The following is a 14150-nucleotide window of genomic DNA, read 5'->3' on the forward strand; positions in this document are numbered from 1 at the left end:
AATTGTTGAGGCCACATTATAATGTGGATTTGTTCGAGCTATTCGGCATGAGACAATCTTTGAATATAAATTATCAGTTTGGTCATAACATGTTTGAGTTCGAGGCTTGGGGTGAGTCTCAGGGTGTTTTGGTGATTAGAGCATTACCGGGAATAAAAAGGTAACGAGATTTGAATTATTGGTATTTGAGAATATCGAGGATAACGACAATTGGAGGGTGTTAATTATGATTAACGAAATATGTGGGAAAGGACAATTTTACCCTTTGGAGTCTTTAGAAACCTTTAAATGACCTAGGGGCAAAAAGGTCATTTCACCTTAAGATTTATATAAGCCATTGAAGGCTGTAGAAACTTGAAGAAAACAGAGCATAGAAAACTTTCTCCTGTACCTTCTCTTATTTTTCCTTTGGAATTTTTGACCCCAATTTGAAGAACCAAGCTAGGAAATCAAAGTTTGGAGCTTAGGACTTTAGTTCATCCATTGAAGAGGACTCAAATCCAGCTTGAGGTAAGAATTCAGCCATGAAACTTTGATTAAACTCTGTTTTTTCTTATAGTTTTCAACCTATGGATTTTGATATGGATAGTTTGAATCAATGGGAGTTTTTGAGTTTGGATGCTTGGGTTTTGATGAGGGTATGATGTAGATGAAGTTTATGGGTTAAATTGGATGTTTGGGCGAAGTTTGGGAGTGGTTTGAAAGCTTGGTTTCAAGGAGAATCGCAAGGTTTTGATGGGAGAAAACAGGGGTTTTTGGTTGCTGGGAGGCAATGTCGTGGCGCTTGGAGGCAATGCCACGACATTGGGTGCAGGAGCTTGAGGTTGGCGCCTTTGTTTGGGAGGCGGGCCGCAACATGGTGGAAGTAGGGTCGCGACCCTCAAGAGCTTTTTTGGCCAAAAATGTGTTTTTTTCATGGGAACTCAAATCTTAGGATTCGACGTCCCGGAGGCTAGATCTTGGTTCGGGAACTTTTTATTATCCATTTTATTGATGGAATCGCATATTTGTTTATGACTAGGTGACCGCTAAGGGACTAAAAGACAGATCGTTCTCAAGGGTCGTTCTTATATTAATTATCGCTCGAACCAGAGGTAAGAAAACTGCACCCCATATGTGACATGCATGGTTATTCATGAGGCATGTTGAATGTGTTAAATGTGGACATGGATTGATTATTGAATGCTTAGCAAATCTTGCTCACTCGTGTATGGTACTGACTGAATAGTCAGAATTGGCAAAGGTGTCAGTATCAACTGTGAAGCTGTGACTCATTAGTCAAGTTCGGCAGTGGTACTGGGCACTGGTCACACAGTGCTGACTCATAAGTCAGGAACAGCCTTAGCGTGTTCAACGCAAGCCAACAAAGATTAAATCTAATGAAATCTGCATTAAATGACTCAGAAGAGCATTAATGCCGGACCGACCTCAAGTTCAATGAATACTATAAGCGCTTGTCTAGCCAAAGGCTAGTTACTTAGAGCCACAGTGACTATTCAGTCACATGGCTGTGGGTGCTGAGCCCCGTGTGACCTACCCAGCAGTCACTCATCTGTTTAAGCTAGTGACTTACCCAGCAGTCACTCATCTGTTTAAGCTAGTGACTTGCTTGTCAGTCACTCATTATGGTTTACCAGACCCTCAAGTGTTAAACCACTCATTTGATTAAGAGTTATAAGCTCCTTCATGGTTAATGTAACCACAAAGTAATATTCACTCATTTGTTAAGAGCTTTAAGCTCTGTATGATTATCATGATCATCATTTGATATTATATGCTTGCATTATTATGTTTTCTTGCTGGGCTTTGGCTCATGGGTGCTATGTGGTGCAGGTAAAGGGAAAGAAAAGCTCACCCAGCCTTGAGTGGAGAGCATAGGTGGTGCTGTGTACATATGTGGTCGCTTTACCACCACGGCCAAAGAGTTCTTAGAGGAACTAGGGGGTTTACCCTATTTTTGCCGCTTAGGTCGGCGAGTTATAAATTTAAACTGCAATGTTCATTTTGAGTTGTAAATAACTTGTAAATGTTTTTATGGGCCCATGAACAGTTTTATGTTTTAAATAAAATATATTCTTTCATTTTGATTGGTTTTACACATTAACCTGTTAATAACACCTAGATGCACGTTTTTAACCAAAGAACTTGGGTAACGAGTTAAATTCACGGTTCATTGTTCACCATAACGGTCTTGGGGTAATCAGGGCGTTACATCTAGCCTCAGCCACGACGTTGCTTTTTGTCGTTGAGTCTTCGTCGACAACAACCAGCCCACTCCGCCTCCGAGGCTCCCTCTCCTTCTTGGTTTCGCTGCCACCAGCTACAAGGCATCCTACTCACTCACTCATTGAAAATATCTTTGAAATTTTTTTAAAATCAGAGCTTGTAGTTTTTTTTTAACTTTCTAATCTTTAGAATTGTTTCACTCTGAATATATATATATATTTATATTTATATATGAGTGTATGTGTGTGTCTAAATGTTAATGTTAGATAACTTGGAGTAGATAGCTGAATAAATGTTTTCTCAATTTGATGTGAATCTTTTTGGATATCAAAGTTAATCTTTCATTTATTTTTTTCAGCTTGTTTAATGCTAAAGCAGAGGGGATATTTTTTGAGTTGGGCATTTCCAAAAAAATTGTTAATTTGTCGCTCCCAAATTCATAATATTGCAATGGTTTTGATCCTTTGTCAAAATATATTTTTTGTTTTGATTATTCTCATGTATATATATATATTGATAGAAATTATTGTATAAATTGATAGAACTATTAGTTGTTCAATTATAATTATCTTATAGAATTTTTTTGAAATTAAGTTCTGAATGTTCCTGGATACTATTAATAAGCTTAGAGGCAAAACTTGAATCTAAAAAGGCCTATGAGTTATTAAATTGCCATGGGTTGCTTAGGGCTACATTGGGTTGCACAGACTTGCATTTGAGATTGCATTGGGTTGTATTGAGTTGCATGGGCATGCATTTGAGGTTGCACTGGGTTGCTCTAGGTTGCATTGGACTTGTATTTGAGGTTGCAATGTGTTACTTTAGGTTGCATTCAGCTTGTATTTGAGGTTGTATATGAGATGCAACCTTTTATCAATGTATACACCTATTCAACCTCTGCTGCAACCTCTACAAATATTGCAGCATCTGCAAAATTGCATTGGGTTGCATTTGAAATTTGTAAATGAGTTTTTGTAAAGGTGTTTTAGGTTGCTTTAAGTTGCATCGAGATTGTGATGGGTTGCTTTAGGTTGCATATTGGGCTTGCATTTGATGTTGCATTAGTTGCTTAAGGATGAAATTTTTAAATGAGTTTATTAAAGTTACTTTAGATTGCATAGAGTTGCATTAAGCTTTCATTTGAGGTTGTAGTAGGTTGCTTGAGTTGCATATGACAAAATTAGCATATGAGTTTTTTTAAGTTATCGTGGGTTGCATGAGGTTGCATATGAGTTTTCAGATTGGGAATAGTAGGTTACATAGGGTTGCATGGGCTTTGCTGAAATGTATGCAACCTCTTCAACCTCAGTTGCAACCACTATTGAAACATCGACAACTTGTCTTGCAACATTTGTAACCTCTTTTACAACATTTGTAAAATCTATGAAACTTGAGGTGCAATCTATGTAGCAAAGTCTGCAACCTTTAAAACATTAGGTGCAACAATTTTGGCAACCTCTATTGCAAAATCTACAACCTTCGAAAATGGGATTGCATTGGACTTGCATTTGAGATTGCAGTGGGTTGCATTTGAAATTACATTTGTGTTTGTTTTAGGTGGCATTGGGTTGCGTTTGAAATTGAATTGGGTTGCATGGGGTTGGATGGGCTTGCCCTATGTTGCTTTAAGTTGCATGTGGGCTGCAGTAGATTGCATTTTAGGCTATAGTGGGTTGCATTACAATGAGTTGCATAAGAATGAAATTAGAATATGAGTTTTTATGTTGTCATGGGTTATATAGCGTTGTAGTAGGTTGCATAAGCTTGTATTTAAGGTTGTAGTGGGTTCCTTCGGGATGATTTATGTTGCATTGGCCTTGCATGTAAGGTTGTTTAGGTTACATTTAAAATTGTATTTGGGTTGCTTTAGATTGCATTGAGTTGCATTTGAAATTGCATTAGGGTTGCATGTGCTGTCATGTGTTGCTTTAAGTTACATGGGGTTGGAGTGGGTGACATTTGAGATTGTAGCGAGTTGCATGGATTGCATAAGAATGAAATTAGAATATGAGTTTTTATGTTGTCATGGGTTGCATGAGGTTGCAGTCATATGCTCATAGATCTCAAAGGTAAAGAAAGTTTATGAATATGAGAGTGAGTCTTCAATATCATATTATTTACTTGTCCCTCGCAAGGCTCCAACAAAGAAGAGAAAGCCAATAGTAAAGGAAAAGGTCAAAAACATTTTTCAACTTTGTTTATGGTGTAGAAAATTTATTAATTTTTTTTAGGAAGAACATTTATCTTATGTGTCTTAAGAAGGCAATCAGATCTTTAATTTTTCATTTATCTATATTTGTTAAAAAAATACAAGTATGTTGAGTAGATAGTTCCCTTTTTTTCTTCAATATTCATATTATCTTAATTATTGAATAAAAAAATTCAATTGCACTTATATATAATTATTCTCAATAGTTATTATCCTGGATGGTTACTATAAATCACTAAACAAGTTTTTTATGTTGAATGATTATAATGATAATGAAAATAAATATATAAAATCAATAATTTCGAATTTTTTAGATTAATTAGGCTATAAGCATTAGTTGGAAAGATAATGGTCACATTAATTATTCTCATTATTTATAAAAAAAAAATTCTTATGGAATGGATAAAAGTAATGAATCAAGAGTGAAGAATGAATGAAGAATTAATATTAAATAAGATTTTTTTATTCTCCAATTAATAAATATGATCACCATATGATCAGGCAACTCTTCCAAAAGTTTGAAAAAATTAAAATTTATTTTTAAAAATATTAATTAACAATTATAAATATAAATTATTGATCTTAATTAATATTAAAATAATTATTCATATGTAGTGACTATTATAAATTGTATTTTGTGAAATAGTGCTAAAATCAATTAATGCAATATTGTAGAGAAGTCACGATAATTTGGATTATTTGGTATCAATAAAGTTTTAAAATTTTAAATAATTAATAATTTTAAAAATATTTAAACTTGAGAAATTAACATATATGGATGAATAGAATGAAGATGATGATCAAAACTCTAATCGTTACTCGTAGATGCCCACAAGTTCTGAAGTTAAATGTCTCATATTTCGTTATTTACTACCTACAACAAATTGTAAAACTCCATATATAAAAATCATTCATAAAAAATAAAATATATAAAAATTAGATTACCGTTTAAATGAAATAATACATGTATGAAATGTAATAATTTAATTAATAACTTAAAAATGGAAAAATAATGTAAAAAATCGGATATGGGATAATTACCCAATTTACATTCATAAAAAAAAACATATATGTATTTAATAGTTAATAGTTAATAGTGTGATTTTAAAAAAGGAGATGAGGCTGAAGGTTACTCTCCTACTCTTTGCTTCCAGCCACTCCTTTCCAAAACATACAGTCCGGTGATCAGAGCTCCGTTTTCCGGCGTTGGGTCGTCCTTTTCTTTTTTCGTTTGCGGGGCGACTCTCTTTCACCTTCTTCATGGTCCTACTTCATTTTCATCATTCTTTAAATCATTTCCGGGACAGAAAAGCAGAGCTGGTAGCTGGAAGATTAGGCCCAGTTCAATTTATATCGTGAGAATAAAGAAAACTCCCCAAAAATGAATGGGAATGGAGTGGCGGTTGGCAATGGAGGAATTGGTGGGTTAGAAAATGAGTTCATTCAAAGGCACCATAGGCATGAACCCGGAGGCCATCAGTGTAGCTCTGTTCTTTACAGACACATCAAAGCCCCTGTTCATCTTGTACATCTCTATATATATGCTCTCTTTCTTTCTCCTTCGCGTGTGTCTACGCATGTGTATTCTTTCGAGCTCTAGGTTTTATGAATTGTATTCATCTTCGTCTTATGATTTATTTATTGATTTCGTTCTCCTTTTGAAAAATTCTTGAAATTGGGTTTTTTCATTTGCTTGTTTTAATGTTTGTGATAGTGATTTCCGCTTGATTTGGGATTGTTGGGTTTTGCATTTGGAAATGTTTCTTTTTGATATTTTAAGGAATTTTCGTGAAGTACTTGATCTCCGTCTGTGAATTTTTATTTTTTTTTATAATCTCAAGCTTATGTATGCTGGTCTATTTGAGGTTTGTTGAATTGGGAAAAAACAAAATCTTCAAAAGGTAAGAAGAAGAAAAGATAAGACTTTCAATCTCGGCATTAGTTTTGCTAATTTGTTGAGTTACTATATTGAATTTTGTAGTAAAGGTGTAATTTTCCTAATTGCATGTGTGTCGTTATGACAACTCCCTGATTTGATTCTGCATTTGGAAGCATCTTCTTCTTCTTCTTCTTCTTTGTTTTGAATCGAGTGTTTTTGTTTCCTGTTTCATACCAGTTGGAGAATGGAGTAATAGGATTTCAGTATTGTCTGATGAATTATTGTATGTTATTTGATTTGTTTGTTCACTTGCATTGTTGGACTAAAAAATGTTCTTCGTCAGGTTTGGTCATTAGTGAGACGATTTGATCAGCCACAAAGGTATAAGCCGTTCATCAGCAGGTGTGTTGCAGAGGGGAACCTTGAGATTGGGAGTTTGAGAGAAGTTGATGTGAAATCTGGACTTCCAGCCACTACAAGTACTGAAAGATTGGAATATCTAGATGATAACGAGCACATCCTAAGCATGAGGATTATTGGGGGTGATCACAGACTTAGGGTATTCTTCTTCTTCTTTCTACTCATGATTTTTCTTCTGTCATTTTGATTTCATTTTCATATATGCAAGCTTACTCGTTTTCTTGCTGAGTAACTCTAAGTTTGCGCACACAATGCAATGAATTTGGATTTTTCTGAATTTAAACACTTTGAAACTCTTCATAGTGTGAAACATAGCTAAATGATTTAATCATTATTTGACTAGATGACTGTGCTGAAGTTATAGTCAGATTGTTGATACTTAGTGCGTAAACTTTTGCTTAACTTGTTTCATTACATATTTCCGCTTACTTTTATTTTGCAAATCCTCAAGAATTTTTGCCCATATTTTTTAGCCATATTGACCACTTGTCACATTCCTTTATTCACTTCATCAACCATGATTTCAACGAAAATCTTCTCTACAGTTGGTACCTATAAACATGCATCATCAGCATCTGTGATCTCAGTAGCCATAGTTCAAATCTATCAATATTCTAAAGCAGAAATTTTCTTCCAGTATGTATGTAAGTTTAAAATTCAAGTAATAAATACCATTCTACAATAAGAAAACTGGAAATCCCAAGAACAAACTAACAATATTACCATATCATGGCTCCTAAAACAATTTAGCTAACAAAAGCAGGACTGCCACTGTTAAACAAAACAATCAGAAGGGTGTTTGTATCTTGTTCTTTTGTTTCTGCATTCATTTCAGAACAAAGGGTGCATGTTTTAATAAAATAGAATTGATAGGGAATTATTTACTTATGTTAAGTCTTCTTATAAGGTTGAAATAGGTGGAAGCAGTCTTTTCTTCACAAGTAGCTTATGATCGATCAGTCTGAGTTGACATAGTTATTCTCTTGTCTAATATATGTTGTTTCTACAAAACAATGGCCTTGTACATTATCTAGTCTGCCGTGTATCACTAGCTAGCTGATTTTTTTAGATGTTTAAGGGATTTCATCTTTTTTCCCTTAACTAATGCATTCATCTCATTTGTTTCTCTTTCTCGACTATAAATATATATGTTATGTTTGGATTTAGACGATATACACCATAGACCATACTATATGATATAGTCGTGGTTTGACTTTGTGGGGTTTCTTGAACTAGTGTATTCCAGGCTAAAGTCAATTCGTTTTTGGAAATAAACTTCAATAAATAATGATGAAAGAATATAACCAAGCTATACCTATGGCTATACAGTACTACAAACCAAAATTAAAACCTAAACAAGAAAGACTTGAGGAATGCAGCCAAAAAGTTTTGGTATCAATACTCTAGCAACCTCAATCACATTACTGTAATGCATATATATTTATACAAATAAGAATCTATGTTAGGAAACTATGCAATTGGAAAACTCGGATTAAGCTAATTTGACAGAAAAATACAACTAATAGTCTCCCTCAAGTTCTAGCATAGATATTAATGATGCCCAACTTGTTAGAAAGATAATCAACCCGAACTCCATTTAAAGTTTTCGTGAAGATGTTCCTGATTGTTCTCCAGTTTTCACATATTTGGTAGAAATCAAGCCTCGTAAAATTTTCTCATTCAATGTGCTTAGTTCGCTCATGAAATACATGACTAGATGCAATATGAAGAGCAGTTTTGTTATCAAACCACAACTTTGCTTGTACTGAAGTTTGAAGAAATATTTCAGTCAAGTGTTGATATATCCACATTATCGCACACAGATTGTGTCATAGCCCTATATTCTGAATTTGCATTGGATTGTGACACAACGTTTTACTTATTATTCTTCCATAAGACCAAATTCTCTCCAATGAAGACCTAATAACTTGAAGTGGATCTTTTATCCATTTTGGAACCTGCCCAATCTGCATTAAAAAATATTCAATATGAGTGTGTTCATGATTTTCGTACATGATACCATGTCCAAGTGCTCCTTTCAAGTAACTTAAAATTTTCTCTAATGTTGCCCAATGATGAACAGTTGGTGTTGTGTTGGTGTTGACTTAAATTGATAGACAACTATCAAGATTGCATCAAAAAACATTGAAATTCATCAAGTTTACATCGAGAACTATCGAGGATGCATCGAAAAACATCGAATTCGTGTTCAAAAATCAAGTTTTGCTGGAATTATCGATTGATATCGAAATTCCATCAAATTGAAGACAAAATCAGTGCAAATTACAAAAAAAAAAAAACCAAAATTTAATTAATAAATAAATCACCTCAAAAGAATAATCAAGTGAGAAGTTATGCCTTTGCATCAAAATTAATTGAATTTTCTTTTTTTGCGTCAAAAATCAAGTTTTGAATTTGATGTGACCATCAAAATTCATTGAATTAACATCGAAATGTATTGAACTTTCTTCAAAATATCAAGTTTTTGATGTAACCATTGAATTATTTCATAGTAGTTTCAGATCTAGAAAAAAAAATTACAAACAAAATCAGAAAATCATGCATAGAAGTGTTCAAAACATATATATAAGTGTCTTAACTGAAATTAAATTATTGATATGTTTTTTTTCAAAGAGTAATGATATATGCAGCAAAATTATGCATCAAAACATTACACAAATTGACTTGTCAGCTTTATTAAACCAATCAAATTTATTTAAGGTGGGATCCATTTTTTTAAAAAGAAGTATCGTGTCAGTTGGTGTAATATTTTGGTGCACATATAATTATCTTTTTTTTGAATAGTTAAAACATTTTTTTATAAAAATTATGATATTAATGGTGGATGGGAGCTTCTATGATGAGAGGAGGTGGTATTAATAACGTTGAGTTGGCTGATTGGAGTTCACAACTGCATTGGGCTTCTTTTGTGCACAGCTGTCGTGGAGAAGCCAAGAGAAAGAGAGAGGAGAAATGAAGAGGGGCATAGGGTTATGAGACGGGTATTTTAGTCTTGATAGTGATTCATTAGCATATTTTTGTAATTTTTGCATTAGAAGAGAGTTTTATGGGTACTCTTCATGCACATATAAACTTAAATTTTTCTGTGTCTTGCAGCTATTCATATGTGGAGTTTTCTTTATTTTTTTTTCTTTCAATCAAGAAAACTTCTAATTATGCAATACATATGATTTGTTTTCTTGTGCACCATGTGAAGTATTGTGAAAAGAGAAATTGGTCCTGTTGATTAATGAGTATAATCAAGTTCTGTTGATCAATGTTTAATAATTTGACATGATTACTTATATTCGATAGACTTTCCATAGGAAAGTTGAGGAGACTATGTATACTGTATATATACTGTATATATATACTAATTTCTTGGTTATGTTAATTGCAGGCAACCTAAACCAAGCCATTGATCCTCAACTTTTCTTTGTTTTTTTTTTTCAGAACTACTCTTCAATTGTCTCTCTTCATCCAGAAATAATTGATGGAAGACCAGGGACTTTGGTGATAGAATCATTTATGGTAGATGTTCCTGAAGGTAACACAAAAGATGAAACTTGCTACTTTGTTGAAGCCTTGATTAAGTGCAATCTCAAATCACTTGCTGATGTCTCAGAGCGGTGTGCAGTCCACTTCAGGACTGAACCTATCGATCGGTTGTGAGAATTGGAAAAGAACCAATTGTAATATTATTTGTGAGAAATAGCTTTATTAAGATTAGTCCTAGAATTTAATAAGCCAGTAGTTGTTGTAGATGTATAGTATTTGGGTTTATTTTGAGAGAGGTTCCTAAGCTTTTCTTTGAAAGAACACGTAGGATCTCAAACTTTATTCTGTAACTTATTAATTTTGTCTCACTTAAGTTTTTATGTTTGATTTTCTGATATGAATAACAGGGGTTTCATGAGACTTATGTGATATTTTTGTAAATGTTTGAGGACTTGTGTGATGTCTTTGAGAAATGTTACTTATGTGATATTTATAAAAAAAAGGTTAGAGACAAGTGAATATTTAATTATTTTTTATATTTTAATTTTATTTGTTATATTTTTTAAAAACTAATCACAAGAAATAAAAAAATAGCAAAGAATTTAATGACTTATTAAAAAAAACTAATCAAAGTAATAACATAATTGCTATAGTATTATGTGTATTTAAAATACACATCTAATTTTTTAAAACAGTGAGTTTCAGTTTTGATAAATATGATTAATTAAGCGAAATTGTCATGTGGTTGTGTAGTATTTAGTATGGTTGTGTAAAATTTTTTACAAACTGCCCAAACCGAAAAAACTAACAAAATATGCAACTCAAATAATCATGGATAAAAATTCAAACTGCTCAATTATTATATTAGGTTTGAGAATTATATCAACCCACCCAATATAATTTAAATAAACCAACTAAGAGTTTTTTTTTCATTTATACATATATATATTACGTATATTATTACATATATTATATGTAATATTAAATATTGTTCTTAAAATTTAACAATGAATTTATAATAATATTTTAAAGTTTCAACTTAGAATAATATGTCTAAGTTTGGAAGATGTTTATTATACTTTTAGTGTGTTGAATCTAATTATTTGAACATTTGTTTAAAAAAAAATTTAAGATAGGTTTGGGTAAGTTATCGCTTAAAATATTGGACGAGTTAAACTTTTTTTTTCTTAATTAAGACGGCTTAGAGTTGGATTTTTACAATCTGATTTTTACAATCTGATTTTTACATTGGTTTGATTAAAATATGTTATAACCGGATCAAACCGACCAATAAACACCCCTAATTTATGTGTATATTTTTTGTGTACATATTATTACTCTTCCAAACACAAAGATAAAAAAAAAAAAATCTATTGTAAAGAAGCCAATGTAGACTAAAAGATGATACTAAAGCCTCAACTTTTCGTTGAGTTAAGTATCCCACTATATTCTTAACAAAACATACAAGGAGGCTCAAATGATGGCATACCACCAAATGAAAACAAAAAGAAAGGAAAATAACAAAAGCACCATTTGTATCAATGTAGCTTGGTTGAATTTAAAGTAAATTAAAAGAAATCTAGCTTATTATTTGTTTATATATAAAAATGTATGTATATATATTAAATATATTTTAATATATATACAAGAACAACATTTCTAAAATTAAACCATGTAGCTTGGTTGAAGAAAAAAAAGTTCATGTTTGTTTTGTTGTGTGGAAAAATAAGATTTTTGTGATTTATTCATAGAGTAGAAGGCCTTTAAATAGACATTGTACAAAGATATACAAATCTAGTATTAAATATCAAATATTATAGTATAAATACAATAGTTTAGGGTAGATCAATTAACCTAAAGACTAAATAATCTAAATATAGTAAATATACAATTTACACAACTATCACCCAATTTATACAACTCAGTGTCCCTGTTGAAATGATACCGAGTTAAAATGTCATTTATACAATTTTTCTACACCCTCCCACAAGCTGGTACTAGAGGTTCCACATGCCCAGTTTGCAAATTAACTTGTTAAAAATTTCTCTTGATAAGTATTTGGTTAATACTTTAGCTTGTTGTTGCTTGCTTGGAATAAACACAAAGCATAGCTTTTTTCCATCAACATTTTCTTTAATAAAGTGTCTGATCACTTCAACATGTTTGGTCCTGTCGTGTTGAACTGGATTATGAGCTATGTTGATTGCTAACTTGCTATTACAGTACAACTTTAAAGGCTAAGTCCGTTGAAGCTTTAATTCTTCAAATATTTGCTTGATCTATAATAGTTCACACACTCCCTGAGCAAGAGTCCTCAGTTCTGCTTCAGCACTATTTCGAGCTACCACTTGTTGTTTTTTTACCCCTCCATGTAACTAATTTTCCCCATACTTCGGTACAAATCTTCAATCCAGTTGTTGACCTTCTATCTTCAATTGAACCTACCCAAATCTGCATCTGTAAAAACCTCAACCCCTCTTTCTTCATTCTTTTCAAATAGTAATCCATTTTCTGGTGTCTCTTTTAGGTAGTGTAATATTCTATACACAGCCTCAAGTGTTCTTCTAACGGATTATGCATGTATTGACTAACCAGACTCACAACAAATGTAATATCAAGCCTTATGTGGGATAAGTATATCAGCTTTCCCACTAGTCGTTGATACATCCCATTTTCAACTGTCTTTTCTTTGATTAATTGCTTATATTTTCCCTTTGGTTTGACTGGAGTTGCAACAAGTTTGCAGCCACTCATTCCGGTTTCCTTGAGTAGATCGAGGACATATTTTATTTAAGATATAGCCATTCCTTTCTTCGTTCTTGCAACCTCCATACCTAGAAACTACTTCATTGATCCAAGATCCTTTATTTCGAATTCTTGGGCTAGCAAATTTTTGAGTCTCTCTTGCTCTCTAAGATCATAACCTGTCAATACCATGTTGTCAACATAGACAATAAGTATAGATGTAGTTGAAATGACTAGATTTTGGGTTGTTCGATCAACTAAGGGAAACTCAATAATGGAATTCATAAATGTCTCAATCTTATTTTTTTATTATTGTCATATGAATATTCAAGAGCTAAGACTATTCCAATGCTCCTTTTCGCCATGCATAAATTGAACCAACAATTAGGATAAGTATGAAAATTAAAGCTTCTATAAATCCGAATACCCCCAATACATCAAAACTCATTGCCCAAGGATAAAGAAAAACATTTTCAACATCAAATAAAAAAAAACTAGAGCAAACATATAATAACAGATTCAAAATTGTAACCAAGCATCCCTCATTGGTTCTATTCCCGATTCATAACTAGAAAGTTTTTCTGGTCACTATCTCCCTTCAACCCTTTGAGCGAAATGCAACAAAAGGAAGGAAAATTCATGGACCGACCCCATCATCTCCACCCCGTAGGAACTACGAGATCACCCCAAGGACGCCTTTAGCATCTAGGGGTCGCGGACCGACCATAGAACCCTGCTTCAATAAGTGGAACGCTTTAGCTGTCCGCTTTCAGGTTGGTCAGTAAGGGTCGGAGAAGGGCAATCACTCATTCTTAAAACCAACATTCTTAAGACCAAAGATTCAGGTGGAAAAGGGGGGGGGGGGGGGGGGGCTCTCCATTCCTGGTTCTCCTGTAGCTAGATCCTCTAGAACCACAATTAGCCTTAGTTATAATGGGATTCCAACTCAGCACCTTTTGAGATTTTGAGAAGAGTTGCTCTTTGGAGAGCACAGTACGATGAAAGTTGTAAGTTGTGTTCGGGGGGAGTTATTGTCTATCGTTGGCCTCTATGGTAGAATCAGTTGGGGCCCTGAGAGGTCTTCCCGTTCCTTCATCTGGCTTATGTTCTTCATGTAGCATTAAGACCGAATGACTCTATGAAATTACGTCGATACTTCCACATATTACGGAT

The 14150-nt window shown here is 33.1% G+C and overlaps 1 protein-coding gene across 1 annotated transcript; it reads left to right on the plus strand.

Annotated features, from left to right (window-relative positions):
* The first annotated feature begins 5536 nt into the window (after nt 1-5536).
* On the plus strand, nt 5537-10663 carry LOC133834579 (abscisic acid receptor PYL8-like). Its single transcript, XM_062264245.1, has 3 exons — nt 5537-5960; nt 6658-6873; nt 10188-10663. The coding sequence occupies exons 1-3, from the start codon at nt 5817-5819 to the stop codon at nt 10404-10406; spliced, it is 579 nt and encodes a 192-aa protein (XP_062120229.1). The 5' UTR covers nt 5537-5816; the 3' UTR covers nt 10407-10663.
* The last annotated feature ends 3487 nt before the right edge of the window (nt 10664-14150 follow it).

This window comes from Humulus lupulus, chromosome 5 (assembly GCF_963169125.1).
Source record: "Humulus lupulus chromosome 5, drHumLupu1.1, whole genome shotgun sequence".
NCBI classification, from domain to species: Eukaryota; Viridiplantae; Streptophyta; class Magnoliopsida; order Rosales; family Cannabaceae; genus Humulus; species Humulus lupulus.

Coding starts and splice junctions, on each gene's coding strand:
- LOC133834579 (XM_062264245.1), top strand. CDS start 5,817: ATGAATGGGAATGGAGTGGCGGTTGGCAATGGAGGAATTGGTGGGTTA. Junction 5,961..6,657: donor TCAAAGCCCCTGTTCATCTT/GTACATCTCTAT, acceptor GTTCTTCGTCAG/GTTTGGTCATTAGTGAGACG. Junction 6,874..10,187: donor GGGGTGATCACAGACTTAGG/GTATTCTTCTTC, acceptor TTTTTTTTTCAG/AACTACTCTTCAATTGTCTC.